The sequence below is a fragment of the Prinia subflava genome (assembly GCF_021018805.1).
Source record: "Prinia subflava isolate CZ2003 ecotype Zambia chromosome W unlocalized genomic scaffold, Cam_Psub_1.2 scaffold_22_NEW, whole genome shotgun sequence".
Classification (NCBI taxonomy): domain Eukaryota; kingdom Metazoa; phylum Chordata; class Aves; order Passeriformes; family Cisticolidae; genus Prinia; species Prinia subflava.
This window is the reverse complement of record NW_026960606.1, coordinates 6,829,028-6,851,384: the sequence shown is the minus strand read 5'-3', so window position 1 is coordinate 6,851,384 and position 22,357 is coordinate 6,829,028. Positions and strand designations below refer to the sequence as shown.

The following is a 22,357-nucleotide window of genomic DNA, read 5'->3' as shown; positions in this document are numbered from 1 at the left end:
ATAACCCACTTTCCACATGTCTAGTAGGGATTCCTTTCATAGCAGATGACTGGCCCGTCTATAACTCAGAGCTCCTCTGCACCACAGGTAAGAGACCCAACACGGTAGATACTTGGGATGATTGGACAAAAATGTTACCTAATGCCCTAGAGGAAACCCAAGAATTGGACGTCCTGGGGTCCTCCAAAGCAACATACTGTGTCAAATTTTACTTTAGACGTCCAAAGAATAATGGGCCAGAAATTGACCAAGTAAAAAATACATACAGAAAAGACATATTGTTGGTGGAGGGTTAAAAAATATAATTTCTGTATAAATTAACCACAGGGTTAAGTTGAGGTATGTGTGGGGGGAGGAAAGTAGAGAACGCACAACTGGAACTTGACGCAGCTCAGCTTGGAACAAGCGTCAGCTTCTGCAAACAGCTCCATGCTATTGTAATGACCGAATCAAGTGTGACTGCAACTCAGAGGATAATTGAGAAGCATTGTTTTAACCAAATCAAGTGTGGATCAGGGTAGAAGCGTAGGTATGATTTAAGATAGTAACTAAGGAATAAGATAATCAGTATCTAGGGGTGGGGGTTAGTTAACATGTGTATAATTTAAACTATAAAAATCACAAATCGACTCTGTATTCCTCGGACATCAGATTTGGGTGTATCATCACCCCTGTGTCCCGCACGCTTGAATAAAGAACCGCATATGATCGCCTTCGTGTGGTTATATGTTTTCCTACGCTAACATTTTTGGCGACCCAGACGGGACCTTGTGGGTGCAGCCAGGACCCCGTGACCCGATCACGCTCCAGCCGGCACCGGGTGATTTCTCGGGGAGCCCATCGGAGCCGCGACCCTCGCCGCTCACAACGACCCCTGGTGAGAGGTAAGGTTCTTTATTCTCTGGTCTGGGGGCCTGCCATTAAGACGCAGCGAAAGCTACGCTTGGTTGGGCAAAAGGAATTCCTGGTGGTATTGCCTAGGCAGCCGTCCGTCAGACATCGCGAAAGCGTTGCAAGTTCGGCATCTGTGGTTTTTATGTATCTGTACTATGGAGAAACTAAAAGGGTTAAAAGAGGTTTTGGGCAGCAATAATGCCTCTATACCAAGTTCTTCCCCGTTGGGTTGTTTGTTAGCACATTGGAAAGAGGGGAACTTCGGTCAGGAATTACGAAAAGATAAGTTGATTGAATATTGTAATGTTCACTGGCCAAAATACGCTTTGCCTGAAAATCAGAGGTGGCTGAAAAACGGGTCTTTTGATGTGAAGGTTATTATGCAACTTAGATCGCTTTGTACACAAGATGGAAGGGTAGAACAATTACCATATATTGACTTATTTCTGTGCTTGCTTGAGAAAACGGTTTGGTGGCTTGACAGCAAAATGGAAGCAATGAAGCTTGAAAATAATGAGTGTCTGGCTTGCGTCCAAAATAAGCATTGTATGGAACATGCAGTTTTAAGTGAAATTTTAGGGGAAAAAAGAGATGAACTGGAATCGGAATTATTAGTATCTCCCATGGCTCCCGGAACCACCACGGCCCCCTCAACACCAAGTTCTACCCCGCTCACCCTGACCCCACCTGATTCTCTTACACTCCCCTCGCTCGCGCCAGCACAATATGTTTCACCCCCACCTTTGTCTGCTGAATCCTCCTCTGCCTGTGCCAGCCGCTCCTCCGCCTGCTCGGGTGCTTGCCCCTCCTCTGCCTGCCCAGGTGCCTGTCCCTCCTCCACCTGCTCAGAGAACCCCCCCTTCTCCACATACACCTGCTCAAAGCTATCCTGCTCCCCCGCCCACACCCGCTGAAAGATTTATCCCCCCTCTAACACCAGCTCAAGGGTACCCTCCGCTCCCACCTACACCTCCTTCACCAGCTCCTGTCCCGTCTGTCCCCCTGTACCCTCCCCTGCCAGATTCACCTGTCCAGGATGTGATTGTGAGGCGGAAGCAAAGGGGGAATGTGAAGAAGACAGAATGTAAAGTAGTGACAGTGAAGCAGATGAACTAGACGCCCCAGCAGCTCACCGAACACGAAGAAAACTGGCCCCGGAGTGGCCTCAGGCAGGAAAGGGTATATTAAAATCAGGCAAACAAAAGAGAACAATTATTGCACCACTAAGGCAAGGGGTGGGAACTAATGGACCTGTCTTTGTAAAGGTACCCTTTTCACCTGCTGATTTAGTTATATGGAAACAATCAGCCGGAATGTATAGAGAAAACCCAGATAAAGTAGCTCATGTGGTTAAGATGATAATGAAAACTCAGAACCCTGATTGGGAAGATATTCATGTGATATTAGACACTCTGATGGATGAGACAGAAAAGGACATGGTACTTCGAGCAGCGAGAGAAAGAGCTAGAGAAGACATACGAAATAGTTTGGTGACAGGGACACTGGATTACAATTTTCCCACTGCGGACCCAGAGTGGGATGCTAATGACCCCTCTGGAGTGGATATGTTAAAGCTAAAGAGATATCAGGAGTGGATTTCAGTTGGTGTTCAACAGGCAATACCTAAGAGTATGAACTGGTCTAAGTTGTATGAAATTCGACAGGAAAAGAAAGAATCTCCCACTGCCATTCTAGAAAGACTTAAGGAAGCAGCTAGAAGATATACTGATCTTCAAGTAGACAGTGAGCAAGGAAGAACTCAGCTTGCCTTTATTTTTCTGGGTCAGGCACAGGAAGATATTAGGAAAAAGCTACAGAAACTGGAAGGTGAAGAGTTAAGAAACTTGGATAAACTCCTAGAGGTTGCCTGGAAAGTTTATAATAACAGGGACAGAGAAATTGTCAAGAAACAGGGGCAAAGCCTTTTGGCAGTTTTACAGAGACAAGGGCGGGGACGTGGTAGAGGTGGTCGTGGCTTTAATAGAGGTAGCTTTGGCAGAGGTTCTGGTCATGGTAGATTAGGTCTGAATCAGTGTGCGTATTGTCGTATGGAGGGACACTGGAAAAGAGAGTGTCCAAACCGGTTTAGCCAGAATGGTCAGCCTCAGAAAGTATGTTTAATCAAAGTAGTGAGCATCAGCTGGATGGTGTAGCCAGGGTCACGGTTTTACATGACAGAGAGCCAGGATCAAGGGAGCCCATGGTGACTTTGCATTTAGAAGGAAAAGACGTAGATTTTCTCATTGACACGGGGGCCACACATTCTGTACTAAATTATCTTGAGGGGAAAATCGAGAACAAGTCAGCAGCAGTCATTGGAGCCACAGGGAAGGAGGAGGTACGACCATTCTTGCAACCCCTAGAATTGAGCTTTGAAGATAAGATCTTGACCCATGAATTCTTATACATGCCAGACTGCCCAACTCCGCTCTTAGGGCGCGATCTACTGGCAGCACTGGAGGCAGTAATTACTTTTGAGAATGGTGAACTCGTAATGAAAATTCCGGAGTCTAAGACAGGAAAGATTTTGATGATAAAAGAAAAACCAATTTCTAATATTCCTAAAGAAGTAGAAGATGCAGTAATTCCCTCTGTCTGGGAAACAGATGTACCTGGAAAATCTAAGTTAGCACAACCGGTACATGTAGAGTTAAAAGAAGGAGCAAAGGCTGTACGAATCAAACAGTACCCTATAAAACCAGAAGCACGACAGGGAATAGCAAAGACCATTGATAAATTCTTAAAATATCGAATTCTAGAAGAATGTAAATCGGAATACAACACCCCAATATTCCCGGTAAAGAAACCCAATGGTGAGTATAGACTTGTACAGGATTTAAGAGGCATAAATGAGATAACCAAAGACATTCATCCAGTGGTTGCCAATCCCTATACATTGTTAGCATCCGTAAAGGAGATATATAAATGGTTTACTGTAATTGACTTAAAAGATACTTTCTTCTGTATACCCCTTGACCAAGAAAGTAGGAAACTATTTGCCTTTGAGTAGAACATCCAGAAAGTGGAAGAAAAACTCAACTCACCTAGACTCGATTACCGATGGGGTACAAGGGGTCCCCCACTCTCTTTGGGAGTCAACTGGCAAAAGAACTGGAAATCTAGACCAGAGAAGGGCAAGTACCAAGAGACCAATATTTATTACTCCAGTATGTAGATGACATTTTGATTGCAACAGAGGAAGAAATGACCTGCATAAAGGTAACCATTGAGATCTTAAATTCATTAGGAATGGGAGGGTATAAGGTATCCAGAGAAAAAGCACAAACTGCCCAACAGACTGTGATTTACCTGAGATGTGAAATCTCACAAGGGCAGAGAAAACTGGGTACTAATCGTATTCAAGCTATCTGTGCTGTTCCAGAGCCCCAGAATCTACACGAGCTGCGGATCTTCCTCGGAATGACAGGGTAGTGTCGCCTGTAGATCATGGACTATAGACTGATTGCAAAACCTTTGTACGAGGCTCAGAAGACGCAGCCGTTCACCTGGGGCAAACCACAGAAAGAGACCTTCCAGAAGTTAAAGGAAGCACTGAGAACTGCTCCTGCTTTGGAGTTACCTGATCTGTCTAAAGACTTTCAGCTGTACGTGCATGAAAGGCAGCGACTGGCACTGGGAGTCCTGACCCAACGACTGAGAAGCTAGAAAAGGCTGGTGGGTTACTTTTCCAAACAACTCAACAACGTAAGTGCCGGGTGGCCTTCATGTCTGCGGGCAGTTGCAACTTCCGTGCTGCTGATACAGGAAGCCAAGAAGCTCACAATGGGAAGATACATAGATGTCTATGTGCCACACATGGTAACTACAGTCCTGGAACAAAAGGGGGGCCATTGGCTCTCTCCAAGCCGGATAATGAAGTTTCAGGTAACCCTAACTGAGCAGGATGACGTTGCACTAAAAACAACTAACCTCTTGAATCCAGCTCTATTTTAAGGTGCCACAGCTGAAGAAGGTCCATTAGAGCATGACTGTCTAGAAGTCATCGAGCACACTTATTCAGCAAGAACAGATCTGAAGGATGTCCCCCTGGAGCAACCAGAGTGGAAACTCTTTACAGATGGAAGCAGCTTCATGGAGAACGGAGCCAGATACGCGGGATATGCGGTAACTACAATTGATGTAGTAATAGAGGCAAAAGCACTACCACCTAATACAACTGCGCAGAGGGCAGAACTAATCGCATTAACCAGAGCACTAGAGCTGAGTAAAGAGAAAACAGTGAATATTTGGACTGAGTCCAAATATGCCTTCGGAGTAGTGCATGTACACGGAGCTTTATGGAAAGAAAGAGGACTGCTGTCCTCAAAAGGTACAAATATTAAACATCAAGATGCAGGCCTACAATTGATAGATGCAGTACAAAAACCTGAACAAGTAACAATCATGCACTGCAAGGCACATCAATCAGGCAACTCCAAAATTTGTGAAGGAAATCGAAGAGCAGATTGGGCAGCCCGTCAGGTAGCGCGAGAAGTGCAGAAAACAATGGCGTTGATACCATCAAGACTTAATATCTCTCAATTTAATTTGCCTCCGAAGACAAACTATACAATCAAAGATGACAGTCTAGCACAACTGCTGAAGGCACAGAAGAACGCAGAAGGGTGGTATGTAACCGCACAAAGGCAAATAGTGGTACCTCCTTTGGTAATGAGAGAAATTTTACAGGTAAAACAAAATGAGTGTCACTGGGGTGCAGAGGCGTAGGTAAAGTAGTTAAGACAATACCTAATCTCAGTACGGATGCAAACAATGGCCAAGTCAGTAATGTCTAAATGTGAAATCTGTCTGAAAAACAATCCCGTAGCTAGACGACAGGCACAGTTAGGCAGAATTCGGATAGGAATAAAACCAGGAGACTATTGGCAAGTAGATTTTGCAGAACTGCCAAAAATTCGGGGATACAAATACCTGTTAGTAAGGGTTGACACGTTTTCTAGATGGCCAGAAGCCCTTCCCTGTCGCACAAACCAAGCAAAGGAAACAGTTAAGTGGTTATTACAGGAGATCATTCCCAGGTTTGGGGTGCCCCTAGGGATATCATCAGACAGAAGCCCACACTTCATAGCCACGGTAGTACAAGGAGTAAGCAAGTTACTGGGAATATCTTGGGACCTCCACACACCATGGAGACCCCAGTCAAGTAGGCAAGTAGAAAGAATTAACCAGACACTGAAGAGGCAGATCAGTAAAATATGCCAGGAAGCCAAACTGCAGTGGCCACAGGCTTTGCCGATCACATTGCTAAGAGTTCAGATAAAGCCTAACAGTGAGATGACAGTTAGTCCTTATGAGATATTGTATGGGAAACCATATGAATCTCCTAACCCCAATCCAAATGTTCATGTCACAGGGAAACAAGATGTGTATAATTATGTTCTGTCCCTTGAGAAAACTCTAGCTCAGCTTCTAAGTGTTCTCGTGTGGAACAGACCACTGGCCCTGGAGAATCCAGTCCACAATATCGAACCAGGAGATGAAGTATACATCAAAACCTGGAATGAAGAACCACTAAAAGAGAAGTGGACTGGTCCCCATCAGGTACTGCTAACCACCTTTACAGCAGTCAAAGTGGCTGGAGTAGAACCCTGGATACACTACACGCGTGTGAAGAAGGTCCCTCGTGGAGTCCAGTCGTGGGCTGTAGAAACTTTTAGACCAACAAAGCTGAGGCTGAAACGTCTGTAACTGTTCAAATGGTATTGGTAACTGTGCTCATGCTCTTCTTGTGGGTAATGTTAATTTCATGGATACTAATGACACCAGTGGGGATTGCTGTTACTTTGGGATATGAGATACAGAAGAGTCAACTAACCCCTCTTCATTCTAGAATGAAGAGAGAGATACAGGCAAAAACACAAGTAATGGAAATTTCTAATGAAATTCGAGCTGAGAATGTAATGATTGGATTGGTCAGAGACTTTGCCAAAATGCATAATACCAGCAGAATAACGGCCTGTCTGCCAATACCAAAGGCAGCAGGGGACCCAGTAAGCTGGGGAATAATAACTTCAAAATTACCTGAAATAGGAGGGAGCAAAACAATTAACTGTAAACAAGTACCAGAGTCAAGGGTAGTAGTCAGAGAATACTGGAAGATAACAGAGAGTTCCTATATGCAACCCATGAGAAAGTCAGAGTGCATTCTTAGTAATGGCAAATTGGGACAAATCATAGAGTGGTGAGTTAAGGACCAAGACCTTGCAAAATGGCAGTGTTGGTTTCTACACTATCAAAAGATCAGGGACAACGCTACAGAAAGTGTTGTAGTGTAGAAATGTGAAGAGAAAGATTGGAAAGGACTAGAACCTTGGGACAGTGCATGGTCTGTGAGCATCCTCCAGAAATTCCAATATATGGAAAGCACACCCTAGTGCATTAAATGGAAAGGCTCTGAAAATGAGACAGATCCCACAGTGACGAGTACTGGTACTAGCAGTCAGAAAGAGGCAAATAAAGTAAGTTGGTGGGTATGTAAGAAAATTTATGATTGCACCTCTGATAATCTGGAAATAAAACAGTGGTCACCATTGGCAATAGCCTTACGAATTGGTTGTGCCTGCAGGAAAATTAAACACAAACAAAGCAAAATAGATTCTAAGATTATAGTAGGATGTAGCAGGAGTACAATTCGAAGTCCAGGACCGTTTGTATGGGCAATGAGTGATGGCACATAGACAACACACTTGCCTATGGACGGGGAGGTAAGAGAAATCACCCTGGGCCTTCCCACTTTATGTCCAATTTGGAAGAAATCCCCATTTAACAGGAGCAGTGAACCCTTGCAAATAAAAGCAAAACGAGACGTCTCAGAAGACAAGAACCCAGATAACACTTGGAAGGAACCCTCTAGTGGAGTAAAGATTGGGTGGGCCCTAGAATCCTTGTTTGGTCCCATTGCAAATTATCAAAATAGAGAAATGCTATATAGACTCACAGGTCAGGTAGATAGATTAGCAAGAATCACACGAGAGAGATTTAGAGAACTCAATGTGCAATTACAGGCCACCACCAAAATGACCCTGCAAAATCGTTTGGCTTTAGATATGTTACTTTTGAAAGAACACGGAGTGTGTGGATATTTAAAGGGACAAATCGACCATTGCTGCATCCACATCCCAAATGTAACTGCAGATGTAGAACATGACATCAGTCAGTTAAAACAAATAGAGCATGAGGCACAAAAGGAACAAAAGGATTTAGCTACTAGCTGGTTCGGTAAAATCTTTGAAAGATTAAGATGGAATGTAAGTTCATAGATAAAGTCTATCCTTGAAAATCTGATAATTTTACTAATTATATTTTTAGTAATTTGGTTAGTTTACAGAATCCTGAAGAGAGAGGTACAGAAAAAGGCATCTTGGAACAAGACCATAATGAAGGCATTAGCACAGAACCCAGCACCTTCAATCCGCAACAACATCCTGGACAAAGCCTATGACAACAGAAGATTTGAAGATGAATATCCAGTATGAACTCTGAAGCCTAATAGACTGTATTAAGTGAAAGCATTTACACTTAGTATATTAGAGTGAAAATACTTTCAAAGGGGGGAATGTTAGTACAGGGTTAAAAAACATAATTTCTGTATAAATTAACCACAGGGTTAAGTTGAGGTATGTGTGGGGGGAGGAAAGTAGAGAACGCACAACTTGAACTTGACGCAGCTCAGCTTGGAACAAGCGTCAGCTTCTGCAAACAGCTCCATGCTATTGTAATGACCGAATCAAGTGTGACTGCAACTCAGAGGATAATTGAGAAGCATTGTTTTAACCAAATCAAGTGTGGATCAGGGTAGAAGCGTAGGTATGATTTAAGATAGTAAGTAAGGAATAAGATAATCAGTATCTAGGGGTGGGGGTTAGTTAACATGTGTATAATTTAAACTATAAAAATCACAAATCGACTCTGTATTCCTCGGACATCAGATTTGGGTGTATCATCACCCCTCTGTCCCGCGCGCTTGAATAAAGAACCGCATATGATCGCCTTCGTGTGGTTATATGTTTTCCTACGCTAACAATATCACCCATTAACAAAGCCTATAACTATCTGGATTGGTGCAATTACACCACTCGCGTGATATCTGTATCCTCTCTCCATCCCAAAGTACTACCCAAAGGAATGTTTCTCATCTGTGGTGACCGCGTATGGGCTGGGATCCCCTCACACCTCCAGGGAGGTCCCTGTAGCCTTGGGAGACTTTCTACCCTCAGGCCAAACATTACCTTGTTACATAACTGGAAAAAAGAAAGTGAAGCAAATCGCCACAAAAGATCCTATACGAAACTTGATGAAAATTGTGATCCTAAATTATACAATTGGAATAAACCAAAAAGAATTGCTGTCTCCCTATTCTTACCGTGGGTAGCTGCAGATAAGGCCCTTGGTGAAATAAATCACCTAGGCTGCTGGCTTAGTAAGCAAGCCAAAGCTACATCTGCTGCCCTGAGAGATCTTTTAAAAGATGAGGAAACCACAAGACATGCATCTCTCCAGAACCGTGCAACGATTGATTTTCTGCTGCTCGCCCATGGACATGGATACCAAGACTTCGAAGGGATGTGCTGCTTCATTCTCTCGTCACGCTCAGAATCCATCCACGCAAACATCCAAAAACTGAGAGAACTTGTGAAGGACTTAAAAATAGAAAAGAACCCAGACTGGGTCAATGACCTTTTTGGTCAATGAGGATTAACAGGATGGGTTGCACCTTTTGTTAAAGGAATTCTGTGGATTTTCATTGTAATTGTTATTGTATTAGATATGTTCTCATGCCTTGTCCATTGCTTTAAAAGAACTATTGGGAAGGCCTTTTTATTAAATACAGAAAGTGGAATTGTTGCAACCATGAGGCCTGACAGGCCTCTCTGGCGGTCAGTCACCTAAAGACAAAAGAAATGCCTAGTCATGGTGACTAGGCCAAATAACCCCTCTCCTGCCCTCGGACCCTCTCTTATCTCCCTGTAAGACAATAGGTCACTTTCTACCCCAACTCACACCATTGGACCATCTCTCAAAACCTCGGTACCCTATAAAAACCCCACTTTTTCCCCAGCTCAGTAGAAGAGCTGTCCCTGAAACCCTTCACAGAGGATGCCAATAAAGATTCATCTGTGGAACTTCATACAGCACTTCTCCTCTCTCTCCCTGCATCTGCCAAGGCACTTAGCAAGCTTATGAGCTGAATATCACTAGAGCTGAAAGTCACTGCAAAGAGCTGAACACCGCAAAGATCTGGAATCACTGATAGCTAAGCTTGCTAAGTATTGCCTGAGACTGGGAGCTTCGCCTGAGGTACTTGGACAGGAGGTACTAAACAGTACTCCCTATGCAGGAACACCTAAGGCAGCCGGGAAGGACTGAAGCACCGGGAAAAATAAAAGAGCTGTGCACACCCGGCCATCACAGATATCATCTGAGGAGGACACCCGTTCATTCAGAATTTCGTCTTCCATTCACACACAGGAGGAAAGAAATTGACACTTCTCTCTCCAAGAGGAAGCCCTATTCAGCAGACCAACGACCGAGATGCATTCAAATAACCACCCCAAGAAAACAAAGAACTGTGGGGAAATCCTCTGCCACGGGCTAAATAAACTGTATAAAACCCGAACCCCAGAAGGGGCCAATTCGTGAACTCTGGGGGATTGCAGTGGGATAGAGGCTGCTTTCGGTTCACCCTTTGATGATCCCGGGCATCGTCACCATAACTCTGCTTGTTGGTTTTACTGAAATTCTGTAATTTTATTTTAATAAACAAAATTATATTTGAATTGGCAAAGTGGATTGGCATTTATAACACATAGAAACTCCAGTAAGTTGGAGTTGAATAAAACTGAATTCTGTTCCTGTTTTATTGCATCCCAACTTAGGAATAAACTGTATGGACTTTCACAGCAACTTTTACAGGGATCACGACCAAACTAACAATTGATTACCTCTGAAATCCTTCCAGATATAGAAAATAAACAGGTTAAAGGACAAATATTGTCCTGGCAGTTTTAGTACATCCTCTAATGACCATGAAGATGCCTCAAAAGTCTGAAATATGTCAGGGAATATATTTAGCTCATAATAATTTGTGTCAGGTTGAAGCAGTGAAAACAGAAAACTGGAAGCCAGATGCTTTACTGGATCCACACATAGAGAGTTTGAAAGGATCATAAATGGCATCTTCATTTCATTTAGCCTGTCCTCAGGGCAAGTACATGCAACCATCAGCATTAATTCAGTATCACACCAGGAACTGAACAGAGAATTATAATAAAACAAGAGGGCAGCAATTTGTATATGAGGTGTAGATGGAGAGTTGTCTGTGAGAGCTGTGGTCTTGCCTTCCCAATAATGTATCAGCAGTGCAATCACACAGCATGACCATCAGAATTCAGTAATACTGATGGTAATGAAGAAATAAATCATAGCAAGTATCACTAAAACACTAATCCCAAAATGATTAGAGAAATCAGATATAATTTTCCAAGCTATCTTCAAGACTAATACATACACTGGGGTTTTTTAAGCTGTTCTGATCCATGAGTTTGCAAATATCTCCTGTTTGGAGATTTCCATTCTTAGGAGGGTGAGAGTGATTTGGGAGTGGAAGACACACCAACTTACAGCTATTTCCCTCCTCCACTTGTTGACAAGTCCCTGCATGGTGTGACTCCTGCTTCATCTTCAGCCTACTCTTCACTTTGTTCTCACACATGACTTCGAATTATAAACATGTTTACACTGAAATATTTTCCACTTTAACTTGTGACCATTTGTTTCAAAATTTAAATCGGGTTCAAAAAAATGCCGCCTCTCTCTGTTTTTGTATAAAAGACAGTGATTTAGGCTCTTTATGGTTCCTCCTCGGAGATCTGCTTAGCATCTCTCTCACTGATGGCCAACAGTTTGAACACAAAGGCTGAACTACAGTATCAAGAATATTTAAGCAGGGCCTGATCTATCCCATCAATGTTCACTGGTAAGAAGAAAAGCTCTTAGGGATGACAAGCCTGAATGTCAGAAATGTTAGAATCAGAAATAGATGGGTTTTAAGTGTATTTAATCAGTTTTTAACATACCCTGTTTTAAACAACAGTTTGAAAAAAGCAAGCTTAGAGAGGAACTCATTTACAATTTAAAACTACCACAATAATTGTCTTGCATTATTTTTTGTCTTTACAGTTCTTTATCTCTCTGGGAGGCAAATTATTGCCTTGTAAAGCAGAATGAAGGATACTCTTAGCCCTTAATGACACTGTTCTGACCCTGCAGTTCAGGCTATGTCAGCCTTTCCACTTCAAATTCTTATTTTTAAGAGCCTTATGACTTAGTCATAAAAAATCCTGCAACTGGCTAGAAGATGGCATGCACATTGAACATGGCCATGAAAAACAGCTTTAAAAATGCCTAGTGACACTTAATCCTCCACAGCTGTTGTACTGCTTTGAAAAGCAAAACCAGTGAGACTCCAAGTCAGAAATAAAATTTAATAGAGAGAGAAGAAACAAAAAACCAAAAAGGGTAAAAATAAAATAAAACAACATAAATGCAATAGTACAAAGGACCACTGACAGAGTCAGAATGCAAACCTGACACTCTCAGGTTTAACCCCCCGAGATTAGGGTGATAAATTGTCTCTGCCCTTTGATGAGTCGCGAGCCGGGTGCAAAGAAACACACGGAGTCTTCAGGTTTCTCGTGTTCAAGGTCTCGCTCTCTGTTTATTATTTCTTATCTCACAAGCTCTTCTCGTGCCCTGCGGAGCTCCGTGCAGCAGCAGGGGCGACGACACTCTCCCCTCCTCTGGGAGGGTCTTGACCTCTTATACTACATATTACGTTTCTATTATTTACAATTAATCACCAATACCCAACACCTATGCTAGACAGGTTATATCTACTTTGACCCTATCCAAACATGCCACCTTCACAGCAGAAATGTCAGACCAGAAGAAGAAGGACAGGACTACGCCCTGAATCCTCCATCTTGTCCTCTCAAGTCCACACACCCAAAAATACATGCACCCCAGTGATAAACTGATTACTATCTATTTCACGCTTTGGTGACTTGTAACTCCTCCTGCAATGTAGGTAGTCTCTCCCATGGACTGAAGTCAAAGCCTGCATCTCCCTGGGCTCTGTGCCAAGGCTTACAACCCCCCTGTACAGATCCCAGACCCCCCTGTATACATTCCAAATCCCCCTGCCGGGTTGCAGACCCCTTTTGACCGGGTCCCTGACCCTCCAGGGCGACCAGAAGGATGCCCTGGACTCCAACATGACACCCTGTTGGTCAGGGTGTTGGAAGCAGCCCAAAATAAGTCCTCCTGGAGTGACAGATGTGGCTCCCTTGAAGTAGAGATGATCCTCAAGAAAGGGTCCAGTCTTCCTCTGGGAGTCCAGTGGAAACAGGCTCCCTTGGTGTTTCGGATTGCTGGTTTTATCCCAATGAAAAGGCTTTGGCTCCTCCCACTGGGTGGAGGATCTCACAATGGAATGAAGTAATGTTATCAGTCATGTGAGAGGCCTTAAATGGCCCATTCACAGGTGATATCCCTCGGGGGAGGATGGATGGAGGAAGAGATAAGAAGGCACTGCCTTATCTGGTGTTATCAGTTGTCCCATTAACAGAAGGTATCCCCCCTTTTTCCACCCTTAGAGTTACAAGAGATGTTAGCGTAGGAAAACATATAACCACATGAAGGCGATCATATGCGGTTCTTTACTCAAATGCGCGGGGACACAGGGGCAATGATACGCCCAAATCTTGTACCCAAGAATACAGAGTTGATTTGTCATTTTTATAGTTTAAATTATACACATGTTAACTAACCTCCACCCCTAGATACTGATTATCCTATTCCTTAGTTACTATCTTAAATCATACCTACGCTTCTACCCTGATCCACACTTGATTTGGTTAAAACAATGCTTCTCAATTATCTTCCTGGGCTACAGTCACACTTGATTCGGTCATTACAATAGCATGGAGCTGGTTGCAGAAGCTGACGCTTGTTCCAAAGCCGAGCTGCGTCAAGTTCCAGTTGTACGTTCTCTACTTTCCTCCCCCCACACATACCTCAACTTAACCCCGTGGTTAACTTATACAGAAATTATATTTTTTAACCCTCCACCATCAGAGATAAAGAACAGTATCTCCCAACCGGCTTCAACAGATGAAAATAGAATACACATTTTTGGTTATATTTTTCAACCCAAGACAGCTGTGAAGTGTTCTCCTTTCTCTGAAAGTGCCCTGACATCAGAGGGGCTGCTGGTGTAGATCTGCCCAAGAATTTGTACCTTCCTTATCCAGGGGATTTCTGAAAGGAAAATTCTGTACTACAGTGATACCAAGGCAAAGAGAAGGAAAACTGAGGCAGGAGGCCTAATCTACCACACTATAAATTGTGTTGGGTTTTTCTGCAGTAAGTTTCTGGTTTGGGACTATGTTCTGCAAGTATTAAACTTCTTTTGTGATCCTTTCAACTTGAACTGTAGACAGGATTTTCTGGCTTTGATTTGTATTGTATCTCCTCTTTTACCTTTCAGGTGAAAGACTGTGACTGTTTCCTGATCTCTCTCCATCTACCTAGTTTTATAATTTTGCAGAGTTATCATGTATATTTTTGTATAGTAGAATAACCCAGACTGTATTGGACTTATTTCTTCAAAATTCAAGTTCTGCAACCAAAATCTGCTCTGCTCAACCTGTTTGACAGCACAGTCATTTCCTAAAGCAGAGTCTGGCCCAGAGCAGACATAAATGTTGGAGGGTAAGCCACCATAGGAACTCTTCTCAACTCCTGAAGAATCTCTCATGTTGAAGTAGACTGCCCAGAGGACTCTGGGTTTCTCCAGTTCTTAATTTTCAGTCTCTGGAAAAGGAGTGTTTGCAGTAATCAGTGTTGTGTGATGAGGCAGACGTAACCTAGCATACTGAAAATCAAATTTTTACCATGGAATTACTGTAATGAAGTATTTTTGTTCTTCAAAAAGCCAATTATTTAACTTTCTGAGATTCTTCTTCATCATTGTTTCCCTTTCCTTTCCAAGCACAGCTATGCAAACTCTCCTCTCTCTGCACACCCTCCACCACACCAGCAGCAGTTATTACTACGAGCACCCTACCAAGAAGCCTGGTTTAAATTTAATACCTCTCACATTATCTCCTTCACTGGGGATAAACTCCCAGAGCACATGACAGACTGAGCAAGTCCTCCCTGGGCTCTGACAGTTTAAAGGCATTGCATTCCCTGTGCACAGATATTTCTGATGTGTCATTTCTTCCCCTCATTTCAGACTTTATCTTTCTATGTAGAATCTCTAATTGTGGCAGTGCTGTTAAATGAAAATAAATGACTAATTTGTATTTATCTGCACTCCCTGAAGGTTGTACTGTGCTGCAATACTCATCATCAAGAATACAAAATTATCACAAACTCAACTTCCTTGCTCATAATCTGTCCCTCCCTGCTGTACTTTGCACATTCCTACGATCCCTCTGCACACAGGCAGAGAAAGCTCAGGGAAGATGAAGGTCACTTTTTAGCAGTCCACAATGCAATGGAGGAATACACGACAGATTCTGAGCTTAATAGATACTATTTGTTTGGAATATTTGCTGTCCCCTTTCTTGTATTTTATTTCCTCTAAAGTAAATGAAGATTGTAAAAGACCTTGTGAGATTTACTTCTTTCCAAGAAAGAAACTTCTTGATAACTATGGCATTCAAAACAGTATTTTAGAGCAGATGAATTACAAGAAAAGAGATAAATCTATGCTATTCCTTCAGTATCTTTTTATAACTGTCAAATAGTTAAAAAAATAGGTGCTACCCATACTGAACAGTTTGAAATATAAATTAAATTCATCAGCCTGTGAAAGTCTGAGCCTTAATACAGGGCAAGATGCTCTTTAATATATTTAAAAGTTCACATTGCTCATAAAAGGTACTTCTTCCTCATTTAGGCAGGGAAATGAATGGAGTCCTCTTCTCTAGGTGACTTTGCCTCTTTGACCTGCCATGGCCCAGTGCTCACTTTATCTGGTGATTCATTTTCAATAACTCCAACAGTATTTATTCTGACATTTTGATTAAAATACGACTACTACCTCATCCTGATGATAAAAAGGCCTATGTGTCAGGGAAAAGTGGCTTTTCAGTGCCGCAGTGCACCTGAGGATCCCTATGATCACAGAGTTCCTACAGAAGAATTTCAGCCAGCTTCTAAACAATCTATCATTTTGAAACTGGATCACTTTAAACATTAAGATTAATGCTACCCCTCCCCAAATGATTAGAAGAAACGAAGCTGGTCTTCTCTTCACCAGGTCTTTGAAACACATGGCACTGTCTTGAAAATTGAAGGTAGAAATTAAATATTAAAAGGTGAAAATTAGCAGGCTTTAAATTAACACATATACAAATGAGAAATGTTTGCAACTCTCCAGTCTAATAAAGTTTTCTATTTACAAACCCAAGTTGTCTTCTAAATATTACAAGCAAAACAATTATGAATATTATAAAGTACTCCCACATCTTAGTAACTTGCATTTATACCAACAAAACCCCTGTCACTGGGAGCTGAGCAGTTTTCTCTCAGAAGTGTGATTTTCTGCCTTGCAGCATGGGCACACTGTATTTAAACTGCTTTTGCCAGGGTTAGAACACAGCAGCATCTCCCATATGCACAGCACCTACTCTGTGAGCATCTACCACAAATATGGTCACATTCAAGACCTCAGGATTAAATTTCAAAACCTTATGTGGAATTAGCCCAAGTATTTCAGGAACAATTTCCTTCTAGGCAGCAACTGCTCCATCAGCAGCTGCTTTCCTCTGGAGTATGGAATTGTCCATCTCAAGGCCAAAGTTCAAAGAAGTAGCCAAGGTTTCCTTGAATTTAGGGCCAAGTAGTTCATTATTAGAAATTTATCTTTGTGATAACAATATAGAACAACTTTATTCTTCCACTGCTTACAGCAGAATCCAGAGAATTTCAATTCAAACAGCAAACAAGGAAATACTTGAAGACAAGAGGCTGAGCAACAGCCTGAGAATAAGAGGCAAGAACAACCCAAGCAGCTTCCACAATTTCACAAATATTTCATTTCACTACTGCACCTTTCAAGGATGTGCTGAACAGCAAATATGTTTCATGGAAAAAAGAAAGTGTGAAATAAAAAGGTCCCAGACACTTACAGTCATGTCCTTGGATACTGAAGTTAAACCACAGCTGAAGAAGTCAGTAACAGCTACTCTAGTAAATTATATTATGCAAGATAGTATCATAATACCTCATTTATTTATTTTTACCTTTTTCTGTATTTAGATTGAATAACTTCTGTACAGTAGGCTCTAAATTTTCCCTTGCAGTTTCAGTTGATGGACAGGTTAGATGGACTAAATCTGGGAAGAGAGAACACAATTCCAATCACCAACACACAGACAGATAAACAACACTTAGAATTTTTATAAGGCACAGCAGACTTTTAGAAATCACAATTCTTCATAAAATCACTTCTTTAAGCCAGGGAAGTGCTGTACTATGGACATACAGTGCATGTACAGCGCACAGGGACATTCTCTGGAAACACCTCAGAATTCTCTAAGTTACTTCTATGATGTACACTGTGACTGTGCAATCCTTTGTACAACATTTTATTCATTCACTTCTTAGATGGGAGGAACTATTGATGAACTATTCCTTTATTTGTTCTTTTGCAGACTCTGCAGTTGTTGCCTCCTTGGACAATCACTTGATGCAGCTCCCGACCCTTTTCTGTCTCATTTGCCTCTGCTCAGATACAGAATCAGCTGCTTTACCCCACCTGATTTTCCAGCCATTCATTCATTTAAAAGCCTCACCTTAAAGTTTTTCATAAAACCACCTTACTGGACTCATTCTCACCAGAGAAGTGCCCATCAGAGAATCATGAAGGAATTTAACATTGTACAAAGTTTAAACTGATTAGTTTTTTCTTCATTACTGTAAATTTCTGATCCATTTAAAAGCAGTGCACAGGTCTCGTATTGTTTTAAATCTAGATGACATTTTTGTCTCTTCTCTCTGAAGCCTGGCTGTATTTGTTGTCATTATTTTCCAGTACATCACATAGATCCTGACCTTGGTTTCATCAGGAACAGAAACTTAACCCTTCATGCTCCTCTGCATTCAGGTTGCACACATACAGATTCTATTCATACATTATTATTCATTTTTTAATTCAAACCAGACTAAACCTTCTGTCTGAAGGAATATGTACTAAAATAAGGAAAAGGGTGGTAATAATCAGTCTCCCTCTAACCTTAACTAGATGCTTCCAATCCCAAACATTGTAACATAATCTATTCTTTCCTCAGAAAACCCAGCCATAAATCACTAAAGTTCACATCATTTACTTTCTATAAAATCTTTTTTATTATCTTTAAGGTTATGGTTATGAGTCACAGTCATCAGTATATATTTTGATTATATTTGATTTACTCAGATATAACTGCATTAGTTACAGTGGTTGCCAACATTTGTCTTCAAGTAATTCTCCCAGCAAGAAGAACGATGAGTTCAGTTCCTGATTTCATCATTAGTCTCCATTTTTAGGGTAAGTGAAGGAGTTTGGTTCCACTCAAGTGGCAATACAGGTGATGTGCCTGTCATTTGTGCAACGTGATCAAAGAATAGATCTATTTGTACACTTAAATAATTGTTCCAAGGAGAAATCAGTCAGGTTAAAACCCATTTACAGATAATGATGTAAAAGGTTTTTTAAAAAAATATGAAATATGTCCCATAACTGGAACTCAGCTATGCCTAATACAGAACTTTATTATTTCAGTATATGAAGACAAATTCATTAAGGAAGGCAGTACCTTCTCTTCTGAAATGAAAGGAATTTATGGAGAAAAGTAAATAACAGAAACCTTAATATTTCAGCACCATAAAAATCCTCCTGAAATTAATACTTAGGTCTATGGGACATCAATCGTTCATTAGTTTCACTTCCTGCTGTATATATTTAGTGAACCCTAAATAAAAAGAAATCAGCTATTTAGATGATAAATATTAACAATATGCTTTATAGCACTAAGTTATTCATTAAAAGCTTATATTATTTTTTACTATTATTTAGTAGGAAATATGACTGAATGACAATCATTTACTCTTCTTTCATATGCAAAGAACTTTGTTCAAGCGTATTTAACAGCAAAATAAATTGGTTATTATTACAGTTACTTCTTTCTTGTTAAAAAGAGGTAACTTCTAATTCTATTCTAATAATTACGCAAAATGAACATTTTATTGCTCAATTATTTCAAGTTCACATAAAACACCAAAAACAGAATCCTTTCAGAAGATAAAAAGCTCCCAAATGCAGTGTATTTCAGGTATTTCCATTTAATAGTTCAGCTAAGGGGGCCCATTTTCAAAAAAACCAAATTACATTACCAGGAAGATTAATGTGCTTTGGAATATTATTTTTATCTCCTGAAGGAGGATTTATTCCTGTGTAAGTGAAAATGAGTCCATGAAGCTCCACGATGGCAGGGAACAACCGCTCCCTGTGTTCTGTGCAGCAGAGGAACAACACACAGAGATTTTCAGTTCTGCTCCAGAGCTATCAGAGCCAAAGGGGAAAATCTCCTTTACTTACAGGTGTCCTTCATGCATGTCATGGTGGAGGAGCACAACTCAGTGACACAAACTGCTGCTCTGCCCAGTTCCAGGGGAGGCACTGTCAGAATGGAAACCTGGGGAGCAGAAAGCAAAGCTTGAGGGAAAGCAGAGTGTCCTGGAGGATGTGGAAGCCACCACAATCCTCAGCTGAAAAGGAACTGCAATTACACTATTTGTTTTTTTCTAGTTAACTAGGACAGAACAAACACAACACTGATTAATATCCTCTAAAATAAGGGACTGCAAAGACTGACAAAGCAGATCCAAAGAAGCATCTTACAGTGTACAGTGAGAACTTCAAACAGAAAAAAGGAATGTTTAAAAAAACCAAAGGAAATTGGAACAATTTTTAGACAAGATAAATAAAGAGAATAGTAAGGGTAACAGTTTATTAAAAAACAAGCAAAATTAAAGACAGCAGCTTAGAAATTCTATTAATTATAGTGTGAGCCAAACAGAAAAATCCCAGTCATTGAACTAAACTAAAAATTGCAATAGTTTTATAGACACTGAAACAAATTAAACAATTACCAGTAGAGAGACCTGACTAAAGATCTTGATTCAAGCACAAACAAAACTGAATGAATGACTTAATTCCTACTAAGAACTAAACATTAACACATGAGACAAGTGATACAGAATTGGTGTGTACCTGCTGCTCTGAGTCTGTGTTCAATACAGACTGATCTGTAATGAGTACTGCCCTGGAGATCTGTCGACAATTAAATAAAAGAATGTTGGGGGTTAGATTTGCCTCTTTTTTTCACTTACAGAATTTTTTCCCATAAGTTTCTAAGAAACCCTAATGACAGTACTTAGCCAGAACAAAGAGAGTAGCTGAAGGACATGGCAGCACAAGGCTACAGATATTGTTTTTAAGTCTCTGGGAGTGTCCCTCAGAGGGGAGAGAAAAAGCGAGCTTTGGGAAAGGTAAAAAGACAGCTGGGGGCACTCTTGCTCTCAGCATGGAGACAATCAGTCAAGCTGCCCCTCGCTGCAGGAAGAGTTCACGGCCATCACTCTGCCTCTGCCTCGTCCTGGGAAATCTACCGTCATCTGCTCCTGTACCCGGGAATCCTGAGCTCGTTTTCTCCAGCCCTCCCCCCACCGCCGCTGCTTCTTTGGAGCTTTGAGGCTCTCCTGCTACTCTGTAGCCCTGCACTGCCCAGCCCTGCTGGGACACCCCCTGCCATTCCAGATACCAGCACAGAGCTTCTCATCTCATCCACCAGCCCAGGACTTTCCACCATTCCAGCTCAGCCTCTCAGAGTCCTGCAGGGGCACCGAGATCAAACTGCCCTGGGCTTTTTGTGAAAGAAAGCCCTCAAGGTTCCTGGTTCTGTTAATTATTAATGCTGTAGTTGTTGTTTGTTTGTTGTTTTGTCATATATACTAGTAAAGAACTGTTATTCCTATCCCCATACCTCTGTCTGAAAGCTCCTTTAATTTTCTAAATTAGAATAATTTGGAGGGAGGGGATTCAAATTCTCCATCTCTAGGGAGGTCCTGCCCCCTTCCTAGCAGATACCTGTCTTTCAAACCAAGACAGATTATTATGACGTAAAAATAATTATATAATAAATTTAATTATGCAAAATGAAAACAAAACTGCAAAAAACCAGCAATTTAGAATCATAGTTTTGGTAATACCAGGGCTATTCCACTATATAACCTTTATTACTATGATTCTTAGTGGGATATTTTGCCTGGTGCTGAAGCAGAAACACACCTGGAACACCAATGCAGTATTTTCAAACAGGTGATGAATAAATGAGTCAGTGCAGTTGTATCAGACAGTCTCCTTCTGCTTTTTAAAAAGTTCTTTTGCCTGTTTGATCAAGATTAGCAGCAACACATTAAGGCCTAGTGATGTTCCAGAGAGCATAGGAGCCTTCGGATGAAGAGGAAATGCAGCAGGGTGGAGTTCCCTCATCACTTGCAGTTTGTGCTCCTACAGTGCCCAGGGTTATTCCTGCCCTGCCCTCACCACCACAGCTTTGCTGGTCTGTCACCTGCTCTGTTCTGAGCATTTAGTTCTACATTTCTTACCTCATAATACGTAAAAAAATAGAACAGTGAATTATTTTGTAGGTACTACCCTATTGCAGTGGAGTTTTTGCTCTTTCTCTTTTCTTACCAAAACCAAGTTTATTTTGACAATAATATTTAACAAATCAAATAGCAAATTAACTTTGGAGATTTGGGAAAGCTCCCTGAGAAATGAGTGCATCAGACTGTTCCAGGAGTGAGTTGCTGTGTTTGTGACTAAATACACCCTTTATCTCTAAGTCACACACAAAGGGATTAACTAAGTCCTTGTGTTTTAAGAATGACACAAATGTTCTCCATAGAACAAGGACAGAAATAGAAGTGGGACAGAAATGCAAACCACAGAAATGAACCCATTCATTCTTAAATGAGAATACAAATGTCAGATTTTCAGGGGCAAAATTCTCTATGAAGGAACAAACTTCAGACTTATATATGACATATGAAGCTACATCTTATATATGACACAAAGAAAAAGGAGACTGCACACAGATATTCACTAAAGCAACCTCTACTGCTGATTCTACATCCATGATCCTTGTTCTCTTTTACACTATCAGAACATTTACTGTATAAATAAAGCAAATTAGTTTTACTGAACTTTTTCTTGGGGAATGAAAATTACTTTTTCTTAAAATTAAATTCTTCTGAATGACTTAATCAGTGTTTCAACAATTTACCAAACAGGACTTAAACCAGTGAATTTTCTCACACACATTTA

At 41.2% G+C, this 22,357-nt stretch overlaps 1 protein-coding gene across 1 annotated transcript in view; it reads right to left on the bottom strand.

The window, feature by feature from the left end:
• Positions 1-22,357, bottom strand: part of LOC134564845 (rab proteins geranylgeranyltransferase component A 2-like) — a 104,165-nt gene that overhangs the window by 11,097 nt on the left and 70,711 nt on the right. Inside the window, 4 exon segments of the mRNA XM_063424068.1 lie at positions 14,621-14,787; positions 17,229-17,321; positions 19,565-19,661; positions 20,240-20,299. Coding sequence (XP_063280138.1) covers positions 14,621-14,787; positions 17,229-17,321; positions 19,565-19,661; positions 20,240-20,299 — 417 coding nt within the window.